This window comes from Tiliqua scincoides, chromosome 8 (genome assembly GCF_035046505.1).
Source record: "Tiliqua scincoides isolate rTilSci1 chromosome 8, rTilSci1.hap2, whole genome shotgun sequence".
In the NCBI taxonomy this organism is placed as follows: domain Eukaryota; kingdom Metazoa; phylum Chordata; class Lepidosauria; order Squamata; family Scincidae; genus Tiliqua; species Tiliqua scincoides.
Genome location: NC_089828.1, coordinates 50,943,194 through 50,969,408, shown reverse-complemented (window position 1 = coordinate 50,969,408; position 26,215 = coordinate 50,943,194). Strand labels below are relative to the sequence as shown.

At 43.5% G+C, this 26,215-nt stretch overlaps 1 protein-coding gene across 4 annotated transcripts in view; it reads left to right on the top strand.

Moving 5' to 3' along the window:
• Window positions 1–845: 845 nt before the first annotated feature.
• Window positions 846–26,215, top strand: part of BCAS3 (BCAS3 microtubule associated cell migration factor) — a 544,854-nt gene continuing 519,484 nt past the window's right edge. For all 4 annotated transcript variants that reach the window (XM_066634858.1, XM_066634857.1, XM_066634860.1 and 1 more), the window contains exons 1-5: window positions 846–919; window positions 5,171–5,258; window positions 8,188–8,242; window positions 9,018–9,093; window positions 11,528–11,634. In XM_066634858.1, coding sequence (XP_066490955.1) covers window positions 5,188–5,258; window positions 8,188–8,242; window positions 9,018–9,093; window positions 11,528–11,634 — 309 coding nt within the window. In that variant the 5' untranslated portion in view covers window positions 846–919; window positions 5,171–5,187. The remainder of the gene's footprint in view (window positions 920–5,170; window positions 5,259–8,187; window positions 8,243–9,017; window positions 9,094–11,527; window positions 11,635–26,215) is intronic.

The following is a 26,215-nucleotide window of genomic DNA, read 5'->3' as shown; positions in this document are numbered from 1 at the left end:
AATAAATAAAAACAAAATAATAAAAATAAATTAAATTAAAAAATAAAATGAAAATAATAAAATATATAAAATATACAATATTATATATAACAAAAACATTTTATATATGTGTTTATATATACATATATACAAACATATCTATCTATGCACATATGCTATGTATATATTATTGTTATGTATATATACATATATATTATCTCGATATATTATAATCTATTATATACATACACGTGTATCCACACACATATATACACGTATGTATTCCCCTCTCTTGCAAAGTGAGGCGACAGTCTGCACTGTAACCTCTATGGTGAAATTCCACTTCGAATGGTTAAGGGCAGCTGATATGTAGAGAGCGGAACTAGCAGGGCAGAGCTGAGCCTCCACTCTGGTCTCCCATCTCTATGGTTTCGTGGCTTCCGGCCTCCCGCCGTGTTCCATCATCCGCGCGCTGACGTCATCAACGCCCGGCTCCTTGACTGCGTCCCTCCCTTGCCCGATGGAAAGAGGTAAATAACCTCCTCCTCGGGCGGCAGTGGGCGTGGCTTGAGACTGCCGAGCTCGGGGGATTGGCTAGCGGTGGGTTCGCGTCGGCCGGCTCGTGACCCGACAGCAGCTGTTCTTCTGCGAACCCCGGATGTCAACAAACACTGAGGTGGGCGTGGCCAAGCCCGGCCAGCCCCGCTGCCTCTCAGCCGAGCTTCCAGGAGACAGGAAAGAGCCGTGCGGCGGCTGCAGGCGCGGCCTCAACCGCCCCGCACTGTCACCCACGGCCCCGCCCACCGCCCTGCTGGGATTGGAGAAGCGGCCCGACACGTCCCGCCCCCTCCGCCACGCCATTGGCTGTCGATGTGCTGGCCGGTGTGAGGGTCCCAAACACTGTCAGTGAGGGGAGAGTGAGGCGCCTCGACGCCCGCAGGTAGGGGCGAGCGGTGGGCGGGGCCGGCTGCAGTGGGGGGAGGGGCGAGGCTGCGAGGGGCAGTGGCTGAGGGGAGGTGCACTGGGGGAGGGGAGAGCAGGGACAGGGACAGCCGAGGGGGTGGCAGCCTGAGGGGGCTGGGGAGGGCTGGAGCAGGAAGCCAGCGGGGGGAGAGCAGAGGTGGGACTGCTGGAGGTGGGGGAGGGGAAGGGCTGGAGGTGGGAGCCAGAACCAGGGACAGCCACTGGATCTGAGTGCCTGCGGAACTCCTTGCCACATGATATGGTGAGACGGGGTGCCCTTTTCCCTCTCACACAACACCAGAACCAGGGACCTCCACTAAAATGGAGTGTTGGGAGAGCTAGGGCAGAGAAGAGAAAATATTTCTTTACCCAGCATGGAATTAGTCTGTGGAACTCCTTGCCACAGGGTGTGGTGATGGATACAGTGGGTGGATAGGTTCTTTTCCCTCTCACACAACACCAGAACCAGGGGACGTCCACTCAAATTGAGTGTTGGGAGAGCTCGGACAGTAAAAAAGAAGCATTTCTGTACCCAGCGTGTGATTCGTGTGTGGAACTCCTTGCCAGAGGATGTGGTGATGGCATCTGGCCCACATGCCTTGGGATGAAGAGAGCAGGTGGAGGGATCCTCTTTCCCTTTCACACAACACTGGAACCAGGGGACAGCCACTAAAATTGAGTGTCCGGAACAGTTAGGACAGACAAAAGAAAATATTTCTTTACCCTATGTGGAATTAGGCTGTGGAACTCCTGGATCTGGATCTGGCCTTTAAAAGGGGATTGGACAAATTTCTGGAGGTACAGTCCATCACAGGTTACAAACCAGGATGGGGATGTGCAGCCTCCTGATTTTAGAAGTAGGCTGTTTCTGAATGCCAGTTGTAAGAGAGGGCACCAGGATGTAGGTCTCTTGAGGTCTTGTGTGCTCCCTGAGGCATCTGGGGGCCACTGTGAGATACAGGAAGCTGGACTAGATGGACCTTTGATCTGATTCAGCAGGGTTCTTTTTATATCCTGTATGTAGGAGTCTGGGGGCAGTCAGGGGAAACCTGGGAGTTGATGGCAAACCTTGGGGAAACCAGGGGAAACCTTGCTGGCACCATATTGGGAAACAAGGAAGTGTTTGTAGATGTGTGTGTGTGGGGGGGGGCATTTTCTTTTTTTAAAATCCATACTTTGCTTTTCAGCCCACTTTTCAGCTCCCAAGTTGCTTGACACAGCTGTTTCCCAACCTGTGGTCCGCAAGAAGTGGTCTGCGATGTCTCCGGGGAAAAAAATCACCTCTGATCACTTCCAATGTCTGGCTGAGCAAGTGCTCCATCACAGTCCACCAGAGAGGGCAGAGAGCAGACTGTCCACAACCAGCACTGAAGATTGGAATTGTCATGGACCATGTTTAATGCCTGCTGCGGGTGGTCCATTCTCCACCCTCTCTGGTAGTCCGTGAGGGAATGCTTGCTTGGGAGATGCTTCCCCCAGACCACTGGAGCGAGTGGAGGCAGTGAAGGCTATGGCTGTGGACGGTCTGTTCTCCACCTTTTCTGGTGATCCATGGGGGAGAATAACTTGGGAGATTCTTCCCTCCAGACCACTAGAGAGGGTGGAGAACACATTGCATGTGGTTCACGACGATTCCAATTTTTGCCACAGTATTCCATGGGCTCCTAAAGGTTGGGAACCACTGCTTTAAACGCACGAATGACCAACAGGTGCACCATATATAGGAGGTGCTTATGGAAGGTTCTTCTGCCCCCAGGCCATTGACCACAGAGTCCTGGCTTCTAGGATCTATGCTCCATAAGGACGGAGCAGAAAGGGTCTGTAGGTGGACTCGGGCTGGCTAGTGGTGATAGAGGTGCTAGACCCAAAGAAGCAGTCTCTCTCTTGCTCTCTCTTATATAATATATAACTAAATACATACACACAAAATTCATTTATGGTATTTATACGCCACCTTTATTACGCATTGGTACTTGGAGTGAAACACATAGGTGTCTGTGGTATTCCCCCTTTGGGGCACTGACCAAACCTTGCTTAGCTTCTGGGTTTGGTCAGTGTTTGGCTTAAACTTTTAAAAAATTTTTAAAGCATTTGTCCTCCGTCGGCTAATAAGGCTCCCAAAGCTGCTTATGTAAACTGAGACAGTTTTACAGACAAGGGGAAGCAGAATAAATCTTGTGGGCTTTTTGTTGCCTCTTCTTCCTCACAGGAAGTTGGTGATTCTGAGTTCACTGTGAGGGGTGAAGGGCACAGTCCAAGCTTACACGCAGGCACATTTGCATGTGCACACTTGAGGGATATGTAGGGTAAGAACTACTGAGAATCCGTGGAAATATTGGGGAGTGGGAAAACTGGAGATGTGTGGGGTGGTGAATGAGGGCAGAGTGTTAATTACAATGGGAGCTAGAAATTGACAGCTTTTCCAGGCATGCAGAACAAACCTTTGACTACTCACTGCTTTTTCCCTTGCTATTCTTTGATCATTCAAACATTCAGCACACCTCATGGGAAAGAAGTGGGTTGAAGTGTAATACACCAACTACTTTATGCTGTAGCAGGAGGTGGCAGCTTCCCCTGAGTGTGTGTATTTTGTATATGTGTACATGTTTGAGGTCAGGGCAACTCAGTTCTGCCAGCCTCAGGTTTTTGAGTCAGGAGAATGTACTGTGGCCCCCTGCTGGTCAGTGTGTGGCATATATTGTGGAGAGGGGGAGGATTGTTTTGATCACCCTGCTAGGTTTGTCTGAAATGGCTAAAATACTTCAGTGAGGACAAAAACAATATTGATAAACAGGGCCTGGCCCCTGTATTTCTCCTAGGAAGCATCCCTGCTTCAAAGCAGGTGAGCAGAGTGAGTGTCTAGAGCTATCTATTGTATAGATAGTGCTGTATAGCTGTGATAGGGAAACTCCTTTGGATGAGGTTAGCAGTCTCTAACTTCCTTGACAGTGCTTTTAGGGAAGATAATTGATATTTAGGAATCCTGGTCCATACCTTTTAATCTTTGAAAGTCCAGTCCTCTGGTCGTTGTGGTTTTTACTTTCAAAATCAGTTGGTGAAACTCCTGAACTTTACTGTGTTGCCTGTGCACATTTGAATGTTGCTGTATGAGGAGGAAAGCCTCTATGTTTGCAGAAATTTAGGAGGAAGACTATGGAGAATGCTTCTTCCTGACATGCTAGCTTTCTACAGACAGGGCAGCTTTTTTTACTCTTCTTAAGGAAGAATTCAGTCTTGCTGTTCTCAGTATAAACTGGTGCAGTGGGGGGAAGTTTGACATTTAGTTTTGTTGAATGACTATACTAACTGCAGACGTTGAGACAGCAATGACCCATTTGTAGCCCTTGGGAACAGAACAGGTCCCTCTTCTCAGCAAAGGTTTTTCAGGCTTTGAGGTTTGAGTGAAGGATCTTGGGCATGTGAACCAGCATTTTTTTTTAAAAAGCTATCTTACTTTGCATTTGGCAACATTTCCATTCCTCAGCAGTTGCAAAATATAAGCTCATATTAAACCCTTAATTAGATGTTTTACAATTAGACTAAAGGAATTACCTTCTAATGGAACTTGGAAATGTGTGGCCTCTGGCATGTCATGGCCCCCAGGTGCTAGAGGAGCCAGCTACATCACTGGTTGGGATTGTGGCAGCACAGCAGCAGCCCCCACCCCACTTCTCCCAACAGCACTGCTGGCAAAGACAGGCAAAGAAGACAGGAAGACAGGCAAAGAAGAAGAAAAAACTGCTTTAGCTCCAGATCACTTCTCCCCACCACCCAGTGTTTATGCAGTACCAGTTGGGCAAGGACAGGCAACCGGGAACCTGCCCCCCCATTCCCTTCACCTTACTTACCTGAAGTTTGGCATGCAGTCTCACCCTTCCTCTCTGCTTCCATTCACTTGAAACAAAAACAGTGCAAAAGAGGGAGACTGCACGCTGAACTTCAAGTAAGTGTAAGGAAGGGAACAGTGACAGGGCACTTCTCTCCTTTTCCTATGCATGGGGGTGCTTGCTTGCTCTCCTTCCTCATTCATTGGGGTAGTGGATGGGTGCAAGAGCATGCAGAGATGGCAAAATGGTGGATGAGATTCAGGCAGCAGGGTGGCAATGGCTGCTCCTGGTTTGTAGTGTGGCTGAAGGGTTCCATCACAGTGCGTATGTAATCACACTTGATATATTAGCCAGGAGACATTCTATAGAAAGAACTAAAAAAAAAAATCTTCTGCTCACAGGTATCTTCTGATCAGTGATGGCTGCTGAATCACCCCGCCGCCCAAGCCGATGTACTGGTGGAGTAGTGGTTCGTCCACAGGCTGTCACGTAAGTGTTCAGAGGGCTACTTTTTAGGTAGAATCCTGTGTAGACTACCCAGAATGTCAAGTGGAGGACTATAGTTGAGCTCACTTCCTCTGTGCCCATCCCTTAATGCTTTCCTACTTTATTGATATTTTCTAGGCAGTGCAATGTTGCATTTGTGTCCACATACTATATTTAAAAGAGCTGATTAAACTTAGCCTGCTGCAAGCACATCATCCATTTGGGGTAAATGTATCCCTTGTTCTGCTTTTGAAATAAAACAGGCTGGTGATCTGTCTGTTCTCCTCTGCTCAGCCTTTCCTTCTATATGGCCCCTTTGTGTGGTAGCACCAGATGGGTTGACTTCTGTGGAGTAGGTTGCCCAGAACAGAGACCGGCTCAGTCCCAGCATCACTGTGAGTGAGCTACAAAGTTCAGAAGTAGGCACAATGTGCTTTTGAAACTTCTATGAAAGTGTGAGCTGAGGGCTGTTGCGCACATAGCAAAAAAAATCTTTCCTAGAAGGTCTGACTGTGTAAGAATTAGTGTGTGTATTTATGTAATTGAGTGGAGTCTGCATTAACACAGTGCACAAGGCCTCAGAAATAAAAAGATTGAGTGAAAAAAGCATAAAAGTATGTTTTTATATGGCCGAAATATTAGCTTATTGTAAACCAGCCCTTAATTGGAATGTTTTTCAATTAAACTAAAGGAATGATCTTCTATTTGAACTTGGAGATTGTTCCTGACCTTATGTGAAGGTGCAGTGTAAGGTCAGGGACCATGGTGTTAGGGAGAAATCTTTTCATCTGTGGGAAGGGCAGGGTCCTGATGGTGTTCTTAGTATCCAGGCCAGCTTTTTTATGAAGCTGACTGGCCTCTTACTTCCTGGATTCACAAAGGAAGAGGGGAGCAGAATGAAAGAAGTTTGGAGGAAAAGAGAGTGGTGGGATCGAGCGTCTGTTCCTCTTCTGCTTTCCCCCCCTCTACCTCTTTTAAGCCAGGGACTGGCAGGGAGAGAAGCTGGCATTCCATTGAGCAGGGTGGGTGCATCTGGCACACCGTCTCAGGCTGGGCAGATCCTGGATTGGCTACTGTGGGTATCCAAAATTGGGAAGATGTTCACTGAGATACTTTATTTCTGATGGCTGCTTTTAATGGTTTTTACTGCTGATTTTATTGCTGCTGGTTGTTTTTCATCTATTTTATTGCTGTTTTAATGTATTTTATGGCTTTTAAATGTCGTTAGCCTCCTTGGGTGCCTTCCGGGGAGAAAGGCGGATTACAAATCAAATAAATAAATACAAATAAATAAATAAACTTGTGATACAAGTGGTGAAATAGCTGTGGCTATTGCTTTGCTGCAGGATGTTGTAATTGTCACAGTACACCACCCAGGTCTGAGTCTTGGCCTATTATTGACATAGTCAGTACTTTGGTCCCAATTCATGTAACCGTTTCAGTTCTAGATTGTATATTCTGAATTTGTTTTGGAGCATGTCTCATGTTTTTGTGGTAAAACAAATGCTCATTTTCTTGTCTTTTGTGCTCTGAAACATGTATTGGCTATTTATGAAAACATAAATCTCTGTTGTAGCTATAAATCTTTCTACTCCTGTGAAAGAAACTAATTCAAAAACGCTTATCCTAACTATGTTATACAACATTCAGTTGAGTGTGGGAGATTCCCTTCTATTGAGTCAGACTTTGGGTCCGTCTAGGCCAGCATTGTCTGCTTTGATTGGCAACAGCTCTCCAGGAGTCTTTCCTGATCCTACATGGAGATGCAGGGATTGAAGCTAGGACTTCATACAGAAATATGTGCCTTACTACAGAGTGATGTGGTTCTCAATATTCTGTCATGCTCTCAGAAGGTCAAGCTATCTATCACACTCTAGCTTCATACCATGAAAAAGAGCCCAGGGCAAGATGTGGAGATGAAGTGATAGAACTGTGTATTAAGAGGCTGGTGCAGTTCTCAAGGGGGCTGTTAATTTTTTGGGACCAAAAACAGGCTGCAACCTGGGACACAGCTGGGAGAGAGCCAGACCTCCCTCTTGCCCACACATTGGGGCCATCTGCGGCAGGTTAGTTTCTTGCATTAATAGTATCGGTTGCACTTTTCATTTTTCTCATGTGAGTGAATAGTTTGCCATCCACTCCTACCATATTTTATGGACGTAGTGGTGTTGGGGGCAATGTTGCAATGAAGGAAAAAGAATTCAAAACAAAAAGACAGATCTGTTGCTTTGTCTATGTGCGTGAGTTCACACATGTTGCCAGATGTTTGTATTTTGATACTAAAATGTCTTGTAGCACCTTGAAGACTCGCAAATTTGCTTTATTATAAACTTTTCTGGACTAGAGTCCACTTCATCACATGCTCTGTGTGTGGAGGACTGTAGTCTATAAAAACTTTTGCTGAAGCAAATTTGCTAGTCTTTAGGATACTTTGGGACACTTAGTTTTTTGTCTGCCGCAGACTAACATGGCCACCCCTCTGGAAGTCATGTCATTTTCAATTGGAAGGTTTTCTTGGAGATTCAATAAGTGGCTAAAGTGGTATGGTTTGTGTGTCTGGATTGCAACATTTCTGATGGAACTGCTGTATTTTTGAATGTTGTGAGCGGCTCTGGGGTCTCCAAACAAAAAGAGGAATGCAGATCTAATAAAGGAATAAAATAATGAAGCGTGTGATACGAACATTTCCATGTGTAGACTGATTTTGCTGTGTGCATTGCAATGTTGTGTGGAAGCTGCTGTTTGCCATGGAGTGGGTGTGTTTAGTGCTTTGCTAAGAGAAGTGTTTCGATATATGACTTTTAAGGCTAGGAACCTTGACTTCTCCTTTGAAAGCTTCTCTCCCTTTCTTGATGCTCTGCAATAACAGTTTGATTATAATGTAAACTTAATGAAAGTATTAATGGACTCCCCCCCTTCTTTTCTACTGCAGGGAACAGTCATATATGGAAAGTGTTGTTATGTTCTTGCAAGATGTTGTACCACAGGTAAACCCAAATTTAATACCCCTAAAATTTTTCCCCAGAGTGATTTATGTAGCTGAGGATTAAGAAGATGGTTCCCTATCCCCAAGAGGCTTACAGCCTAACATTAAGCATAACGATAACCTCTGCCACTAATATAATACATGAGTGGCACCACTTTAAAAGATGCCTTTTTGCCCTATTAGCAGGGGTTCAACTGAAGTCTTGGCTAGCTAGGCAGATGTTTGACAATGCAGTGAGGTTTGTTTTTAAAATGTGTATCCTGCTACTCTTTTTCCATTAAGAATATTTGCATATCCTTTTTCAACAAAATGCGTCCTTTAAGAGGGGTGTGGTAATGTAAAGCCAATGTAATTAAAAGTAAAATGGTCAAAAAGCTGTTCTTATAAAATGACAGCTCAGGGCCCAATCCTATCCAACTTTCCAGCACTGATGCAGCCGTGCCAACATGGTGTGTGCTGCATGCTGCAGTGGAGAGGTGGCAGTCACAGAGGCCTGTTCACTGTACAAGAATGTTTGTTCCCTTAACTCAGGGCTGAATTGCAGTTGCATCACAGCTGAAAAGTTGGATAGCATTGGGCTGTCAGTCAGGTAACTGTCTGTTCTTAATTATGTGTTATGGTTGCATTATCTTGCAAAGTTGTAATTTTGTTGGACTGTTGTGAACCATTTAGTTGGATATTGTTGTATCAAGTTTCCAGTCATTAACTTTTTCTGTACTGATTATATTTTATAGACAGTAATAGCGGTTTGACCCCCTTTTACCTCTTCTTTATAGGCCTATAGTGGAACAACTCCAACAGAAGAAAAAGAGAAAATTGTATGGGTCAGATTTGAAAATGCAGACTTGAATGGTAAGACTTTTCTCATCCTGGTGTGTTTATTCTCTTTGCTTCATCCAGTGGTGGTGGTATATTAACTTTTAACCCATTTTTTCTCTTTGCGTGTTCAAAGTTGTATACAAATAAATAAGAATACACAACAATTTAAAAACCTATCCCAAATACTAACACAGCAATGTTTTAAAAACAAAACAAACAAAAAGACAAACATTTCAGTAACCACTTTGAGCAGCTGATCCTTTCCTTTAGATAGCTGCTCTGAATTATAAATCAAAAGATTGTTGAAACAAAAAGCTTTTGGAAGGCACCTAAAACTACTTGGAACAGAAGCTTGGCAAGGGTCTCAGAGAAGATATTCATAATCTTGGCCCTACCACTGAAAAGGCCCTGTCTCTTGTACCTACCTGTTTATATTCCACAATGGTGGAATACAGAAGAGATCCTCTTGTTCCTGACTCATGTGGCAGGTAGGCTTGTGGGAACAAACAGCTCCCAAGGTAACCAATTTTCCAAGCTATTTAGAATTTTAAAGACTCATATCTACCCTTTAAAATTGTGCTTGGCAATAATGAACAAGTAGCCACTGAAAATGAATTAAGATTGAAATTGTATGCTTTGATCTTTGAGCTCCAGGGAACTGCATTTTAGACCAATTGAAGTTTCTGAACCGGTTTTCAAAGCAGTCCCCTGTACAGAGCATGGCAGTAATCCAGGCTAGAAGTAATTAGAGCATGGATAAACTGATGCCAGGTCCATCTTCTCCAGTAAGGTTTCAGCAGGCAAAATATATAGGAGCTTGTTACTGCTACCTGAGTATTGAGGGAAAGACCTTTTTTTTGAGGGAAAGATTCAGTAATGCCAGAAGGTCTTTAAAAAGTGGGGGCAGGAAATTGGGCTAAACCCCTTTCATGATTTTCAGAATTTTTAAATTTTTTGTTTTGCTCCAAATTATGAACACTTATAGATAACAGCAGCCCTGGATATTTTTAAAATTTAATTATAATATTACAAAAAAAAAATCAAACTACTGATTTCTATAAATAATATTTTGATATAAGATAAAAAGTTTCAATTTCCTGAAAAAATGTCGTGTTTCTGTTTTTGGTAAAATCACTAAGCCTGTTGGTGAGCTATCAAAAGTGACTCCTCCTTTGTTAGAGAATGAAAGAGCCATCTTCCATTTTTGGGCTCACTTAATTTTTGCATCTACTAATAAGTAGATTATCAAGGAACTCCTTTCCTCTACATTTATTTCCACAATACAGTTTGAAATAATCATTAAATTATTTTATTTATTCAATTTATATCCTGCCTACTCTCCTCAAAGGGCACCCAAGGCAACTTACAAAAAACATTAAAATACATGTACAGGTGGGTGCCACTTAACGACGGACCGCATATATGACGGTGGTCAAAGCACAATAAAGATAATCTTAATGAGGCAATTGCATCTTCCATAGCCTGCAGCAGAGTGTCTGTGCACAAAACAGAGAGACTCTTAATGCAAAGAAGAGGCAGTCAGTCTCCAGTAGCCTGGGCAGCCAGCTAGTGTCTGGCAGGGAGTGTCTGTTTACGCAACCAAGGCAACAGATTGGACTGAATGTTCACTTAATGACCTAACCACATAACGGGAATCAACAAACCTGTTGTTAAATGGCGCACCCTTGTATAAACTATAAAACACTTTTAAAATATGGAATATAAAATACATATAGCATATAATGTTAAAAGCCAACCAGCAGCAAACAGCAGTGAAAATAAATACCCATTGGTTTTAAAATATGCAGTGGTCAATGAGAAAACAATGAAGCAACCAGCAGACATATGCCTAAAGATGCTGAGCTCAGAAGGCTATTTTAAAGAGGAATGTCTTCAGGCGCTGCTGGAAGGTTTCCAAAGAAAGAGCACTTCTCAATTCCACAGAACAGGTGCCACCACCAAAATGACCCTTTTTTTTTAGTTGCCACCCACCACATTTTTCTCAATGGTGGAACTTCCGAAAGAGTCCTCTCGGAGGGCAGAAGGACAGAGGAAGGCTGTCTTTCAAATACACTGGTCCCAAGCCACAAAGGGCTCTAAAGGTTGAAATTAGCATCTTGAACTGAGCCCAAAGCTGAACTGGCAGCCAGTGCAGCTGCCAGAGCAGCAAACTGACAGAGTCAAACTGCTAAGCTCTGGCAACCACATGAGCCACGCATGAAAGCCGGAAGTGCGCTCCAGTCCCCAAATGGAGCAATTTCTAGCATCAGGGAGGCCCACAGAGGGTCTGTGGGCCTCCCAGACCCCCGCCAAGGCCAGCCTTCAAAATGGAATAGGTTAAAGAGTGACAGGATTGCTGAAGTTTTTTTCTCAGTGGATAAATATATTCTTGATGAATCTGTGTTGCAAGAGTCTTCCTCATTTGGTACTTCATTATTGTGACTGGATTTTCTTCTTAATCTTTTAGATACATCAAGAAACATGGAGCTGCATGAGTTGCACAGCACTGGCAATGAGCCACCTTTACTGCTAATGATTGGCTACAGTGATGGGATACAGATATGGAGTATACCTGTAAGTCCTTAATTATTGATCTGAGGCTGTGTGCACTTTTCAGGGTACCTTAGTTTTCTTTCAGTAGTGGAGGTTTTCTCGCAGTCGGTTACTCTTCTCAGTTACTGATGAGGTGGGACTCTGCAAATTGATTCGTATTTCCTCCCCTTCAGTAGGAGTATCTTCCTTGCTTCTGCCTGCCCCCTCTTCCGGTCCTGCCTGCTTCAAGGCAATATGGTTTTCAGAAAGCTCTATTTCACAGAGCTCTATTACATTGTCTTTTTGATAACTTTACTTTGGTAGCTGGTTTAGGAGCAACTCATAGCTGAAAAGTTACAAGCGTAACGAAGTATAATTGTCTTTGCCTTTTAATGTGATATTTTATGCTGCCTTGTTTTAAGTAGATTTTTGAAGTTAAGATTTTTATTATGTTTTTATGTTGTAGGCTGCTTTGGATGCCTTTTGGGGAGATAAAATGGGGTAGAAGTTAATAAATAAATAAGGAAGAAGTGGCAGGATTTGGTAAAATGTCATGTTGGAAGCTAAACTTCTACCCTGTTCTCCTCCTTAAACTGCTTTTAAAAACTTCTTAAACTGCTTTTAAGAACAGTGTTTCCCACTTTTAATAAGATAACTTTGCCCATTCAGTCAGGGAAGGCACTGCTTCAGCAGGAAGGTCAATAGGAATGCTTCTGGAATTCCTCCATGCTTGCTAGCTGTAATGCGGGTTGCGACAGGAACTTGAATTATCTTATCCCCCTTCCTTTAAGACAGTGTTACTGCCCAGTGCGGTACTGTCCTGTGCATACTGAGCATCAGGAGGTGCCTGAGTTATGGCGTCAGTTTTACTCAGGGTAGCAGGCTGGCTTGGAGTTGCAGGATGTCAGATGGAGCCAGTTGCCAACTTGGAAGGTCTGGAGTTCTTGGTCTTGGAAGGTCTGGGGTCCTATAATCCTGCCTGGGCTAGGCTATACCTCCTAAACTCCACCTTCTTTTTGAAGAATGGGGAACTTTTAAAGAGAGAACCCTGTGGACTTGAGCCTGGCACTCGTCAACTTTCTGTTGGTCCCCACCCAGTGCATTGCAATGCTTGGAGAGCACATGGCCCCGGGAATGGAGTTGTTTGCTTAGGAGAGTCTGGCTCAACAGATGCCACTAGAGATTCCAGTTCAGGGGAATTTTAGCTTCAGAGGCTACCAACTGACAGCTGATCCTGGCATGGTTTGGGGGCAGCCTGGGTCCAGCACTACTGCTGCTTGTATTACCCACCCTCTAGAATTGGCTGGCTCCTCCTGCTGTGTGGCAGTCCTGGCTACTGCTCAAGGTTGGGTTCATGACGCACATGGCCTCCTATATCCAAGAGACATGGTATCTTAATTATTCAAGGCACATTTCCACCCCTCTTGTGGCGCACACAGTGTGTGAAAAGCATTATTCTGAGGACCATGAACAAGTCTGTCACAAGAGAAAGTTGGGTCCAAAAATGACAATGATCATTTTGACTTTAAGTGCTTTATACTTACAGGTGTGCTCCAGTATCTGTGGGGGTTCCGTTGTGGAACCCCTCCATGGTTAACTGAAACAGCAGATTTAGGGAATGCTCCCCTCCCGAGCTTTACAGTTAAAAAAAAAAAGCGACTTCTGGTTTTATGAAAATACCAGAAGTCGCTTCCCCCCTTTTCTTTTACTATAACGCTCAATCTGAGCCTGGCAGAGTCCACGGATGGATGTGCTCACCTCTGGAGGGGTCAAACGTGGATGCACACATGGGGAGGGAGCTGTGAACCTGTTCTGTAGATAAGTGAATCTGCAGATACAGGTTCCACTGATCCGAGGCCCCCTGTATAGTCTTTGTCAAGTACAGGATTTGTAATTTTATTACCACTATTAAAGGCATATTATGCAGCTGAATGTGATTTTGTTCCCAACAGCATATGTCATACATATTACAAATGGATTTATGTGCATGGATACTTATTTTCATATCTCCTTCACCTGCTCTGGTAACTTGCCTCCAGCAGGTTAGGGCTATTTTCATCGCTAGCTTCAAGGAAAATAAAGGCAATTGCCCAAAAAGTTTAATGTAGTTGCATTTAATTTCAGTATTGAAAAGTTTTCAAAAGAGGGTGTGCGTGTGCGCAGGCCAATAAAGATGACTGGACTAGACTGTGTGTGTGTTGTAGTTAAAAGGAAGTTGACAGGGACAGTTGGAAGGTTTTTGAATCGCTTTGGAATACTTCTGGTAATTGGAATACTTGGAGGTTTTTGAAAACTATGATAATAGAAGCTCAAAACGAATGTGTGCCACAGATTAGGAATGATGCAGACGAGTTCAAGAGGATGCCAGCGTGGTCAACAGGCAGCAGCCAGGAAATTATAAAAGGCCAGAAGGCTTCCTTAAAAAAAGAAGAAAAAAAAGTGGAAGTGTTGTGCAAGTGAGGAAAATAAAAAGGAACAGGAACTAATAATAATAATAATAATTGAGGAGCATATTACTAAAACTAGTAACACAGAAAGGAATCATAGAGTTGGCAGGAACCCACAAGATAATCTAGTCCACCCCTTGCCTGTAGCAGAAAATCCTCTTAGAGCATCTCTAGCAGTTACCTGTCGAGCCTCTGCTTGAAGATCTCCAGTGAGGGGGAATCCATCTCCTCCCTGAACAATCTGTTCCACTACCAAACTGCTTTGACCATCAAGAATTTTTTCCTAATATCCAACTGGAATCTCCTCTCTTGCAATTAGATCTATTTCTAAGGAGTATCTTGAGTACATGGGAAGCAGGAGGTAGTTGGACGTCTAGATGACAAGGGAATGAAAGGCTTAATGAAGGAGGGCTGGGGTATTGCAGAGAAGTTCAATGAATGTTTGCATTATGAAAGGTGTTAGACAGATGCATCTAGAATCACTTTTCCCAGGAGATGTTTCAAACACTAAGTTAAATAGAGGTAACAAGAGATGAACTTCAAGGGCAGACTGACAGATTAGAAATTAACAAATTGCCAAGTGCAGGCAACATACATTTGAGAATACAGGTGGGGCCTCCGTATCCACAGATCTGAGCCCCCCAGGGGCAACTGGAGCACAGAGGCTGCACGCATCTGCCCGAGGTCTCTGGAGGCTTCAGAATGGCCATTTTGACCAAAAAACAAAACACAACAAAAAAGTCACTTCCTGGAGGGCTTCCCTGGGCTTCAGAATGCCTTATTTATAAGAGCAAAAAACTTCCCTTTCATTTTTCCTCCGGAAGTCTTGAAGGGGCTGAAATAATGGATTTTATTGCCCATGGATTTTATTACCCATGGTAATAAAATGGGGGGATGGGTCCGAGAATCGATCCCCTGCCGATACCAACAGCTCAGAGGTCATGCTGTATGTTTTGGGTAGAAGAGCAACTTATCCTTAATTAGCTACCTTCCTGTCCTGCCATATGGAGTCCAAGGTAATACTAATTTTAAAAGAGGGATCCAGGGGGATTCAAAAAGGTATAGCACTGTTAGGATCACTTCTATTCAATGTAAATTAGTAGAGAGCGTTAAGTTATGCTATATTATTAAGCATATACAGGGACACGCCATGCAGAGGAATAGTCAGAATGTCTTCTGCAGAGTGGAGCCCTGGCTTGTCCACCTCTAAGAATTGTTTGAGAATAATCAACATTCTGCTTGAGAAGTTTCATGTATGGTCTGCAGGTCAGTGGTGCAGCAACCTTGCTGAAGCTAAGCAGGTCTGGGACTTGTTAATGCCCATATGAGAGACCACCTGGGGACAGCATGTGCATCACCTTAGGTTTCTTTATGGAAGAAAAGCGGAGTATACTTTAAATAAGTAAATTATTTTTAGGTCTTTATTTGGAAGGATCAGATGGACCCATTCTGGCAGAACAGTATATCTTGCAACATTTTCAGTTTCATATATTACTGGAAAACCTTGATACTTTGCTGATAACTTCTGGAGTTAAATATATTATTAAAGCTGTATTTGCAATAATATCTGCCATTTAGAAAGAGGTGGGCTGAAGATCTCCTCAAAACAATGATTTAAAAATTAATAAACATTTAATACTAATCTTGATCTAAAAGAAGGAGTTGTATGTATATATGTTTAAAAATGTACTGTGCTGCTGAAAAGTGTCATTTCGGGGAACAGGCATTAGGTGTCACTAAGATACTGAGCTAAGAATGAGATTGGTGGTTATATGCTGTGGCAGCAGCCAAGTTCCAAAGGTAATTTGGAACACAGAATAGGCTAGACAGAAATAATGTTACAGATTCTTTGTCATGAATTGGCATCCAGGTAAAAGCAGCTAGTCCAGTGGTTTTCCAAGTTTCTGCCTCCAGGGAATCATTTTCTCCACATCAGCTAGTCTCCTGAAGGTTCCCTGCTGAGCACCTAGGTTCTGGGATGGATGCTTGGTTAATGCAAGACGCTGAGCAGGCCTGTAGGGCCCCTTGTATAAACTGAGAGCACCCCAGGACGTACCCCAGACTTCCATGTGGCTATTAAGTTGGGGAAGATTGTTAGTGGTGAGCAAGGTAGTTTTTTCTTTTCACCAGAGAAGTTTCCTCTTTATTACTATTTAAGGAACTCCTGATAAGTCTCTGACGAATCCCAAGCTTCCATAGGTCATAGTTTGAGAGATACTGTCTTTTAAAAAGATGATTTTCAAACATTTTGTCTTCAAGAAATGTTTTACACATTGGTTTGTCTGCTAAGCAGAGCTATCCCTAGAAAGGTGTGGGTAGTGTGCAGGCCCAGGACAATTCAACCAGTGTGAGGCACCCCCCCCCCACACACACACACTATGGCCGTGTATTGGTTATGAAAGTGTGGGGCCCAGGGTGGCTATCGCAGTTTCCCTACCCAAAGGATGGATCTGCTGCTGAGGAAATCTTGTATAGATTGCAGAAGGCTCTGGGGAGTACTTTAGGATGAAGGTTCAGTTCTCCTGGCCCACTGTCCAGATGGCTTGGGATTTACCATTATACAGCATGATCTGAGAGCACAACCTAGAAACCATTCAAGATATCCCCGCAGTGATTTCATTATAGATGATGATTGGTAATGAGAGCCAGCAATACTTTATGAAGCTTCCTTACCACACTAGGTCTTTTTTTACTGAGGAACCCTTGATAAGCTTCCAGGGGACCTCAAGTTTTTCCAGGACAACAGTTTGAAAGCTACCGAGATAAGCTAATCCCTCTCCTCAGATAAGCTATATACCTAAAGTATATGTGTCTATAGATGGATATAAAAATATTATTTGGCAAGTCATTTATCTGCCCTTCAGAACTGTGTGATGCCACTTCTTTTTTAGGTTTCTATATTTAATTGTTTTTGGTTTTTAAGAAGCCCTCTCCCCCACGCTCCATTCCTTAACATCAAATGCTAAGCCTCACTCTCTTATCTCTAGTGTTGTACTTCCATTCTCTGTTCAGCTGGACACCTATTCAGCACTTAATAAACTAATGTGCTCCAGGCAACTCAGTTTGTTTCTGAGTGATTATGAAGTGTTTATGACAGTTCCTAAGCCGACACCCTCCATAATGGTGTTACATGGACTTGGAAACACTTCTTGGCCCTTCCTTGCTGATGGCGTCTCTCTCTCTAGTCTGAGTGGTTTTGCATTAAATCCCCGCAGAGCAAGATCTTTTGACTACAGAAGTGTTGCTTGCAAAATGGAATATCCCACTTAGATTTGCTTCAAAGGACTCCGGTAACTGCCAGCTGCAGTAAAGGCTTAGGAAAGTTTGGAGTGTGACACATTAATCTATGATGCACAAGAGCAGGAAGCTGTTTATTCCAGCTTTTCCTTTTTTCTACTTTTTTCTTTGGAAAGGGTGGGTGGGAAGGTTAAAAGCTATTTTGGAGGGGGGCATGCGTGTTTGTGGGATGAAATAAAATCAGTGGTGCAGAGTATGAGTTGTGAGTTGTGTAATGTGGGATTTTGCTGAAGTTTTGCTGTGTGTGTGTGTGTGTGTGTGTGTGTGTGTGTTTTGCCCCTTTTACCATCTCATGTTTGGAAGACTGTCATTACAAGAAAACTCTTGGAACTGGTTTTTGCTTCAAGCAGATTTCCAAGCATCTGGTCAAAATCGCCATATCTTATATGTTAGAAATGTGTGCATGCTGGATTTTCTTTTTTTAAAGATGTTGTTATTGTATTGTACAGAAGAGGTCATGAAATTGGACGGCTGTGTTAATCTCGCCCACGTTGCAGAAGAGTTTCTGTTTTTAATCTTGATTGAATGGGAAATCTTGCTGCCTGTAAAAGGGCTCTTTAAAACCGAGTTGTGCGTTGTACAAGAGGTCTCTCTGTGGGAACTCTGGCCAAGGACTCTGTCACCTGTACTATACACTGTTAAGAGCACCTCCGGATAAGAACAAGAGTCCATCTTGACCCTGAGTTTTTGTAGCACAGTGGCCAAGAGACTGAGCAACAAATTTGTTATTTCTTCAATTCAAATTCTTAAGCAAGCTACTCCTCTTGGCCTTGAATCCCTTGCAGTGATATGGGAATGACAGTACTTTACAGGGTTATTATAAGGAGTATGTCACAATTTTTTAAAATTGTGCCATCTTTGCACGTGGCAATTTACACAGAATGAAAAGACAGGTCCTTGCCTCAAGGAACAGTCTTGGTGTTGACACAAGGAAGATGGCAGAAGGGAGGGATGCGATGAGGGCCAGGGTAAACGAAAGAATATGTAATTGTTTAAATTCTATGTACTTAGAGTATGGAGACACACTCCACAATACTAATGAAGCACTTTCAACATTCAAAAGTGTTATACAAATGCTACGTGTAGGGGGCCCCATATCCATGGATCCCATATTCATGGATTCACTTATCCGTGGATCAGGTTCGGGGGCACACGCACACACACCCCGTGTGCATCCCTTCCAGAAGCGAGGGGAGCTCTGCTCTGCTCCCCTTGCCTCCGGAGGGGCTTCTGAATGTAAAACAAAAAATGCAACTTCTGGTTTCACCGAGAAAGTGGAAGTGACATTTTTAATGCCTTTTAAGGCATAAATCTGAGCTCAGCAGAGGCAGGGTGGATGGATGTCACTGAGAGTGAAGCTGCCGCAATCTCCCCCCATGAAATTTCATAACCCCATTGCGGTCACAACCCACAGGTTGAAGATCACTGGCTTCGCCAATACAGTATGCAATGCTCTCATTCAGGGTTTTTGATAATGACCTGTTGTATTCTCAGGCCTTGGTGCACCTGTTGCTCTGAGGGTGTTGATTCTGGCAAAATTGGTGCCCTTTGCATTGGGACCTGAACCCAAAACTGATAATGCTGGCATGTGGTTGGCATTGGGCATTCTTTGGTTTTGCTCACTGCAGCACAAAGTAGAAACATGGTGAAAAGATTTAGCAAAAATGCTGGAACATACCACTAATTTCCGACTACATGTCTTAAACTTAGTGCTTTGTGTGCATTTGAATTGGGACTGTCTGTCTTGTCTTCCAAAGGTTTTGCAAGATGGCAAATCTCTCAGCGCCGCATGACCAGCTGTTGGTTTCTTAGCAATTTTAACATTTTATACATTGCACAAATGAGATTCAGAGTTAGCCAAAAAACGTGTTCAAATGTTTTTAGATTGAGCCAAAGAACTTTTAAATATTGCAAGCTGTACATTCCACTTACAGTCTGTGTACATAAGCATGTATACAGATGTATATTTTTAAAGCCTTTGACACACTGTGCTGGTGCAGATGTTGCACTGGCACTCTTGTAACGATCTTCCCACCCTAATCATGGTTAAAGAATACACTGACCCTAGTATTAAATGTGGGTAGGACTAACAGGTTTTGCATTTAAACCAGGAATTGAAACTCATTGAAATAATAATTCAGCACTTTTAAAGATGCTTCTCTCGTAGGATCTGGTGGAGCCTCCCTCCCTCCCCGCTACGTCCCCCCCGCAAGCTGCCCGCCTCTTCTCTCCTGAGGGAAGGAGAACACCTCCCCCCGCCCCCACTTTCCTCACCGCAGCTCAGTGGTGAGTGTGACCACCGAGTGGTGGAGGCCGGGCTCCGGCCCAGCACTAGCCCAGCTCTGGGCTAGCACAGGTGCTCGCCCAGTGGTAAACCTCACAAATGTGCCTTATGGCACTTTTGCGACAGTGCACGCCAGTGGTAAGCCGGCGCGTCGAGCCCAGGATTGGGCTTTTAGTTATTTAATTTTGTCTGTAAACCATTTTGTGAACTTTTTTGTTAAAAAGTGGTATATAATATTTTTGGTAAGCACGGAGGTGAAATTTGAACGGGATAGTTCCTAACATATAGCTTGGCCTTAGCCCTTATGCTTTATTAGCTCTCTGGCAGTGTTATCCTATGCATGTTGTCTTGGTTGTAAATCCTAACCTGTACTGGAACAGGCAGGCCAACTGGCCTGTGCTGTTTCCAGAACAAGGTTTGAGTTGAATCCAGCACAACTTGGAATAAGGGGATATTTATCCCCTTAACCTGAGTAGCGCCCCAGCCACCTCAATGGGCTAATTGGATCTGTGTGAGGGAAATCGCTGGAGTGGTTCCAAGTAGCCCAGTGTAATGTCGGGCTGCTGGGGAGGGGTTAGGATCTGACCTAAATGCTGGAGACTGTTCCCACCCCCCCTTCTTGATCCAGTCTGCCCACTGGCCTGCTCACCTCCCCCGCCTCTAAATACTCCCATTCTGCCCTACCCAACCTCCCATGCTGGCTGTCTTATTCCATGCAACCTTACCTTACCTGGGAAGCACGGAGGCTGGATGCGGCCTTTGTGGACTGGTGCGCATCCTTGCACCAGTCCAACTGATTCCTAAAGAGGTGCGCCTTATGGAATGCTTGCAACACTCCTTGCAATGATTGCTCTGGATTGTGCTGTGAGTTTAATGAGACTCCCAGAAAAATGTGTATAGATTTGTAACCTAAGAATCCAGTGCAGTGGAGAGCCTGGTTACCCTTAACAACAGTTAATGTTGGTGGTTATGTATCCCTTGGAGGTGGGGAAGGAGATTCTGTCTTAGGAGGGGCTATGCTTGATGATATGTCTGCAACAAACCATTGAAGTGCAGCTGGTCATGTGTGTAGGCAAACCTTCATTCATTTCAACATGTCTGGAGAACGTTTTCTTTAAAAGAACATAAATGCCCTGTTATTCTCTTGCACTGGCAGAGCAAAATTTGGAGCGCGTTTCATTTTATCAGATTGCACAAAAAGGAAGCAATTGACGTTTGTCAACTTGTGTTATTAGGGTTGCCAAATTTCAAGACTTCATAGAGTCTCCTACAATTTTCAGTGGCGCCTTTAAAGCCCTGGCTGCTGAAATAATGAAGATCTCTGCTTTGATTTGGAAAATTAAAGCATCCTTCCTGCCTCCACTCCACCCGGCTGTGGTCATTACTGGTTGGATAGGTTATGTTGGGTTTTACTGCAGTGTGATTCCAAAACCAGAAGCCTTATGTGTACAGGTTGTGCAAATTTTAAAACAGATTGAGTTGAGGGAAAACAGAATGGGAATTTTTTTTTTTTTAAAGCAAGTGTTAGTTATATGGAATGCCGCAAAGGATTGGAGAATTGCAAGTCAATTAGTTTTTCAAAGACTTAAGGTTGTCTTTTTTATGTTTTTGCCTTTGTTTTGGAGTGGACAGCTCAACCCATGATCCTGTTCCTTTTTTACCCCTGCAGTACAGAGTGATTTTTGTAAGGCCATGTTGGTTTTTAAAAGAACATCAAATTTATTTTGTTGCTTTTATTAGGACCTACACAGGGTAAAACTATACATAATGAGAAGTGTGTTATTGCAGTCCCAGATTTTACTTTTTAAAAAAAACAAAACACCTTGGGAGTCTCTTGGACTATGATGTAGTGGGCTCTCCCTCCCCCCCCTGTACCCTTTCTTAACTGAAATGCCGTCCACCATCTATTTGCCATGGGAGGAGGGGAGGGTATGAGCCAAGTATCTGCTTTAATAGTGATAATTTTTGTTGGATTATCTATGGGAAGAAAAGTGTTACCCACCCCATCCTGAATTTGGGCCCCTCATACCTGCTGTTTTTTGTTTTTGTAAATTAAAAGATGGAAAAGTTGTGGTTAACCTTTTGATATGCCTAGTTTGATCCTAAAGCATCACACAGTAGTGAGAAAACTTTTGAGTGTTACTCCTGGCTATATTTTCAGTAACACAATAATGGAAAAGGGAGGAGAACAAAAGATGTTTCAGGGTGTGTTGGAAAAACCCCAAACGCATAGCCGTTTGTAACCATCTTAAGACAGAGTAGAGAAAGTGATATGCAGATGTGTTGTGTATGCTTTATTGTGAGATTGTTACAGATTTCAGATGATGGGGCATTTATATCATATATTGAAGCTCCCCTTCCTCCCTGCTCCTTTGTTGTTTTGCTGAAAATTTATCCTGAAGAAGAGTTCTGCAAACCATCTGCTCACGACTTGCTGATGCTCTTGTTGGTCTTACTCTTGCTTTTGGGAATAGCTACTGCTGGAAATGGGAGGTTGTGATGGAAGGGCAAGGAAAATGATAAACTGTTTGGCTGCCGTGTGGAGCACCATCTTAGGGAAGGCTTTTTCTGCGTCCACCATTGGCAGGACATTTAGGATCGACAAAAGGAAGCTTTCCTTCACACAGTTTGTCATCAATCCATGAAATTTGCTATTGCAAGATGTTGTAATGGTGACTCATTTAAGATGGCTTTAAAAAGGGATTACAAAACACCGTACAGGACAAATCTTGTCAATGGCTATGTATTGCTTCCACGTTCAGAGGCAGAATGTTGCTGAGTGCTAGTTGCAGAAGAGCAATGAAGGGAGGGGAGTATACCCGCCCTCCTTGTGGGCTTCCAAAAGGCATCTGTTAGGCCACTGTGAGAAATGGGATGCTGGACTAGATGGCCCTTGCACCTCATTCCACAGACCTCTTATGATCTGTGTTGAAGCTGTAGCATTTACGCAAACCTTTATGGGGATGACAGCATGGGAAGTTGTTGTTGGAGTGAGCCCCAAGTTAGGGGCATTGGACTAGACTAGAGAAAGTTCTCACAGGAGAGCCAGGCCTGCAGATGTTGGGGTACCATTAAGTGCAAAAAGTTGTCTTGTATTTTAACCACTGTAAGCAGTGATGTGGGGAGCCTTTTGGGTGTTCTACCTCAGGTGGCGAAATGCTTTGTGCTACCTTCATCCTTTCAAAAAGAATGTCAGACATGCCTCCTTGTTCTTAAGGATGTGTGCCTCAGCAGGGTGCTTCCTTCCAGTCTGGTGTTTCCTATGCAAACAAAATGTGATTTATACATTTTTGTACCATTGCCCACGTTCCTAGTTTCATTCCCCTTTCTCCTCCTCTGGTTTGGTGTACGGCTACATTTCTTCTTTTTTTTCCCCCTCCCCATATGAAAGCTATTTTCCATGGTTGGAAAATATTTGTTCGCACAGTAAGGGAAATAATATTCCTTTTGTTTTGTTTATTATGGATTCGAACTGGTCTGCTCCCAGACAACAAAGCCTGTCATCAGGAATTAAGAGTGATTCAAATTTATCCTGGAAGTCTTTTCTTCCTTAAAGTACCAGTCCCAGGCGTGCAAGGGGCAGAAGGCATAACTTTTTTTCCTCCAAGTTTTTCTCTCCTCACAGATGGGATCCGGGAGTGGGGAGGGGACTGCAATGCTGCACTTGGGTTAGCTGTGTGTGTTCCTTGAGCAAAGGCCCTGCGTTCTAAGCGCTTTCAAAACAAATGAACCTGTGACTTCACTCCTCATCTAACTGAAGTTGCCAAGTCCCCTGTCTGCAGCCGTGGCTGTCAATTCACCCTTTTGATGGAAAGGAGCACCTGAGGCTGCTTTTAAGCTTCATATTCCATTCTTGAAACCTGTTCCATAACATCTCTGGCTTTCTGAAAGACCAAGTTGGGTGGTGGTGGGGGGGAGAGCTTATAAAAGCCAGAGAGTTGCTGCTGAGCTGGAATGTGTTCAGAATGGTAACTGTGAACAGGTTTTTCCGCAGGTGCTTTCTGAACAATTTAAAGCTTTCTCTTCTTTTCCCTTTCAGCTCTTCTTATGACATCTGAGTTTTAGCTCCATCTGGGAGTCACTGAAGAGTTGGCAAGGTTGGGAATAGGGGATGTGGAAGCCATTTTGTTTTTCTTCTTCCTATTTGAACATATCTCCAGAAGGTCCCTTAAGTGCTGTCACGTAGAAGAAGGCAAAGTCTTGTCTGCTGCCCCAGGGGCAGTTCTAAATCTCATAGGCTTAAGTAGCAAGGGTAGGTTTTGGTGGAGTATTAAGATAAACAGTAAGAGCAGTTGGTCAATGGAGCCAGTTACCTAGGGATGTGTGTGGTGAGCTTTCCCCCACCAGAAATCTTAGATAGCCACCTGTTGGGAATGCTGTAGCTGCGAATTATCTGACCAGGTGGTCTACAAGACCGTCCCCAACTCTAGGATTCTATGATATGAAGCTGGCTTATACTGATTCAGAGGACTGGTCCTTCTAGCCCAGTATTATCTTGTACAACTGACAGCAACTCTCCAAGGGTTCAATATTTCCTAGCCTTGCTACTGGAGATCCTTTGAACTGGAGATGTCATGAAGCAAACATTTGGGTCTTCTGCATTCAAAGCAGGTGTCATCTCCATATAGTTTGTTCTGGTTCTGAGCTTATAGATCTGGCTTGTATAGAGTTAGATCATTGGTCTATCTCTTGGGATTGTCAGTTCCTCCCCCCCCCCCAAGTCTCAGGCAGAGGTCTTTCCTAGCGTAGCAGTCTGAAATCCTTTTAACTGCAGGTACCAGGGTATGAACCTGGGATCCTACACATGCAAAGCAGGAGCTGCCCCACTAAGCTCTACTCCCAGGTTGCCAGTTTAAAAATGATTTGTTCCTCAGTTGGACTGACAGTGCATTGGGTTTGGGGATCATTTCAGAAAGGGGGTTTGGAGGATCACATTAAGTTGATTGCCTTGCCTAGTGTTGAGGATTTGCTTGGCTGTCTATTGTATGATCTCTTGACAAAAGAATAGTTGTTTCCTCTTCTAAGAAATGTATAGGAACAAGTGAAGCTGCCTAACTCCATACTGTACTGTCTACTCTACACTGAATGACAGCAGGTTTCCCACAGGGACTTTCTCCAGCCCTTTCTAGAGATGATATATATGTAATAATGATTCTGGCTCCTATTTTGGTAGCATTGTGACTGTTTTGTGTTGGTTTGAACTATTTTGTATTGCTTTGAATTGTAACTATGATTTGGGCTGATGTTCTGCTGATGTGAACTGTCCTGAGAGTGTATATGGCAGTAGAAATTGGGATATATAATAATTAAAAATAATTCTGCGTTCTTCAATACGGAGTTTTCTTTGAGTAAGCCTGATACCTTTTAAAACACCAGGTTTTGTGTGCTTAAAAGTGGAATGTGTTAAAATGTCTTAAAAGTCTGGTTTGTAATAATAATAATAATAATAATAATAATAATAATAATAATAATAATAATGATAACTTTATTTTTACCCCGCCTTTCTCCCCGAAGGGACTCAAAGCGGCTTACAACATATTAAAAACATAATTTAAAAACAAATAAAAACATATTAACACATCATAAAAAACAGCAGTCAGAGTAAAAAATAGGTAAAAAGAGCATAGAGCAGCAGCAAGTCATAAAAGAATCAGGCCTGTAAAAAATATTAAAAGATGTTAAAAGGCCGAGAACTCAGAAGGCTTGTTTAAACAGAAGGGTCTTCAGGCCTCGCCGAAAGGTCTCAAGAGAGGGAGCCATTCTTAAGTCAAGGGGAAGGGAGTTCCATAGCGTTGGTGCCACTACTGAGAAGGCCCTATTTCTTGCCGCCGCCCCACGTACCTCCCTAGGCGGCAGCACTTGTAAAAAGGCCTTCTCTGATGACCTAAGAGGACGAGCCGGATTTACGGGAGCAGGCGATCTCTAAGATACCCTGGTCCAGAGCAGTTATAAGGAGGAAGGCCTTGTCTAAAATATGTAAATTTGCTTTAAAACATGTAAACAAGTTCATCTGCTGTGAAGTTTTCTTGGTCTTGTCAGTGTTTATATTTGGTATTTAATGTACATTTTATTTTTTGTACATGTCATCCATACTGGATCGGTTGAAGCTAGCACCACTGCCCACCCCCAGCGCCTCATCTCTTCTGGTTCCTTCCTCCTTAAATCAAACCAAGAAATGTGGAGCACATTGGGATCCCAGCGTGCTTGATATTTTCTGCTTTGTTCAATGAGCCTACAAGGAGGAAAGAGTGACCTTGCACCTTCCTCCACCAGGCTCTTGCATTTCCTATTTAGTTTTAAGAGCCAGTGCAGAAGGAGCCAGGTGAGATTCCAGTCTTTGGAACACAGCTATCCGAATCCCTACCTTTTTCTCATATTGCTCCTTCCCCAGTGGCGAAAGGAGCAAGATGAGGGAACTAGATTGCAGACTCCAAGGATTGTGGGGGCTACACTCCTTCCTCTGCATGACCTCCTTAATGGAGCAGGAAATGGCTCATTCTGGGAACGATCCCATGATGCCTTGTATATCCTGCTTTGATTAAAGAGTCCGTGCAGATGAGCTCCTTCCATGGTAGTGGAGTGGGGTGACGTGGCA